This window comes from Entamoeba nuttalli (genome assembly GCF_000257125.1).
Source record: "Entamoeba nuttalli P19 unplaced genomic scaffold asmbl_3562, whole genome shotgun sequence".
Classification (NCBI taxonomy): Eukaryota; Evosea; order Mastigamoebida; family Endamoebidae; genus Entamoeba; species Entamoeba nuttalli.
In genome coordinates, this window is record NW_008576171.1 from 1 (window position 1) to 2,832 (window position 2,832).

A 2,832-nucleotide genomic window follows, 5' to 3' on the forward strand; every position below is an offset into this window, starting at 1 on the left:
TGTTTCATAAAGGAAAATAAATCATTCAAAATATAAAAAAGTACAAACGTTTTAGCTGAACATTCAAAATAAGACATTTTATTTTCTTGAGCAAATTGTTCAGCTTCAGTCGTTGTAATTTGTCTATTTCCTTCTAAATCTGATTTACAACCAACAAGAATAAGTTTAGTACTAAAACTAGGATTTTGGTTTTGTTGAAATTCTCTAAGCCATCCAGAGATTGAAGAGAATGAAGCCTTTTTAGTGATATCAAAACAAAAACACATAACATGTCTATTTCTAAAATATGATGCAGTAATTGATCTAAACACTTCTTGACCAGCAGTATCCCACAATTGTAGGTTATATGCTTCTCCTTCAATATTTAATTTTTTACAACTAACATCACAAGACACTGATGCTTTTTCTGTTCCTGTGTATTGTCCAGTAATATATCGTTTGAAAATTCCTGTTTTCCCAACACCTGAATCTCCACAAAGCCCAACAGAAATTGTTATTGTTTTCATTCTTCAACTTTCTGAAAATTACTTTTTCAGATTGAAATCTTCTTTTTTCTATTTTTAAGTTTACATTATTCGTTAATGTTATATATAACGAAATATAAAAATAAAAGAAGAACAAAAAATTTTACTTAGAAAAGAGATGATAATAAAAAGAAATTAGAATGAAATAAACAAGTAAATTAGATTGTTATTAATTTACCATCAATAAAAATACATTCTCCAAGACTGTCAATTGCTATCATATCTCCACTATCATATCTAATTAAAATATTATCCTCACTTACAATAAATGATAATTTAGATTTACCCATTGGAGTATATACGTCTTTATTATGTGTTTCTTTATGAACATAATTATCAATATCTTTCCATTTTAAATGAGGATTCCGTTCAACACGAGAGAGAATTCCTTTTGAAATATCAAATTTAAATTCTTGGTTATTTTGATATACAAGACAATATGATGAAAACAAATGAATTGCCAATGTTTTATCATTATTCCAGAAACAAAGAATTGGTGTTTCATATTGAATTAATCCACACATCCATAGTTCTGATAAAATATAAATTGTATTATGTTGCATAATTTCAGCAATTTGAGAGATTTTAGGTAAATAATTTTTCATAGAAAATTGTCTAATTTGACTTAATGAAAGATTAGATTCGATCTAAGTTATTAATATCTATTTGAATTGGTATTTTATTTCTTTTCTTTTTTTAAAAAAACATTCAGAACCAAACTTCATCATGTAATTCTACTAATGAATCTACAACTCTTGCTGTTAATGAAATATCATCTCTTATAGTATTAATTTCTCCTGTTGTTTGTTGATGATTTTTTTCAAGAGATAATTCAATGTTTTCAGTTGCAGATTTAAATGTTGTTTGTGTCACTGACTCTAATTGTTTAACTTGTTCTACAGTTTTACAAAGAATTTCAAAATTATTTCTTTCAGTTGTAATAATTTCATTTTGAATTGATGAACTAAGTCCTTTGTCTTGTGTTGTTCCTTGTAATTTCTATTTTTTTAATCATTGTTTCTTGTTATTACTTCTTTTTAAAATAACTCTTCAAACTGTTACTTCTTTTGTTAATTCTGTTATTCTAAACTCAATTCTATCTATATCACTTTCTACTTCTTCAATTTGTTTGAGAATTTCTTCATATGAAACACTCATTTATATAATAAAAAGTATTGATCTATTATTTCTTTCTTTTTTAGTTCATTTTATTTTTCTTCTTTTTCAAATACTTTTTTTTATTCTTTTTGATGTTATTCTAAATATGGAATTAATCAAATGTAATCAAATGGAATGGTTATCTCTTCATCTATTCTTGACAAATTCTCTTCTTTTTTTAATATTTCTTTAATGGTATTATTGTGTAAAATATTTTTGTATTTATAATATACATTTCTATTTTCTTTATTAATCTTTCAACCAATAGTCATACGAAAATAAATATGTTTATTAATTTATAAAGACCTTTATTATTTCTTGTGAAATTAAACCATTGTAAATATATTTGATTTTATACTACCATTTATACTTTATTATTTATTAAGAGAATAGAGTAATGATTAACAATTGTTCATATTGTTTTGGTTATGTTTTTGATTATACTAAAATACAAATGAAGTTAAAATTAGTACTTTATAATTCAAATGGACAAATGTTATAAATTCCATTATTAGTAGTTTAATTAATGAAAAGTGTTTATTTATCTTTTCAAATTACATATTGGAATACATTTATTAGACATGTAAATATTTTCTTTGTGTAATACATATATTATTGTTAATTAATGAAAATAAAAAATTATATTGTATCATATCATTTATATAATCATTTTTGCAATAAATATCATCAATTTATCATCTCTATACTATTTAGTCGACAAAACATATATTAAGATAAAATATATGTCAAATAATCATATGTATTGGTAATATTGTATTCATTTGTACTTTTCATAGGTTAAAAATATCTGACTATTCTTTGCTATATATAATTTTTTGATAAATTCTCTTCTTTCATTCTTAGTTTTATCTATTGAACCACAACACTCAAAATAATATAAATAGATAGATGATATTAATATGATTCATGAATAAAAATATACTCAGTATAAAAATACTCAATTTTTAGTTGATATTAAATTCTAATCTTTTAAAAAACACTACAATAAAATCTTTCATTTTCTACAATAATATAATCATTTGCACTCTTTAATTTTTATAAGTTCCTAACACTTTAGAAGTAAATTTAATGAAACTCTAGTTAAATAAAAACTTAAAGAATAACTAATTTTACTTTTAAAATACAATAA

The 2,832-nt window shown here is 22.6% G+C and overlaps 2 protein-coding genes across 2 annotated transcripts; both read right to left on the minus strand.

Moving 5' to 3' along the window:
- Positions 1-48: 48 nt before the first annotated feature.
- On the minus strand, positions 49-506 carry ENU1_072640 (Rab family GTPase; the record flags this gene model as incomplete). Its single annotated transcript, XM_008858458.1, has 1 exon — positions 49-506. A coding segment is annotated over one exon (458 nt), but the record flags the coding sequence as incomplete, so codon positions are not given.
- Positions 507-682: 176 nt separating this feature from the next.
- On the minus strand, positions 683-1,682 carry ENU1_072650 (hypothetical protein; the record flags this gene model as incomplete). Its single annotated transcript, XM_008858459.1, has 3 exons — positions 683-1,171; positions 1,245-1,523; positions 1,581-1,682. 3 exons carry the CDS (start codon positions 1,680-1,682, stop codon positions 683-685), a joined length of 870 nt encoding a protein of 289 aa, XP_008856681.1.
- Positions 1,683-2,832: the final 1,150 nt, after the last annotated feature.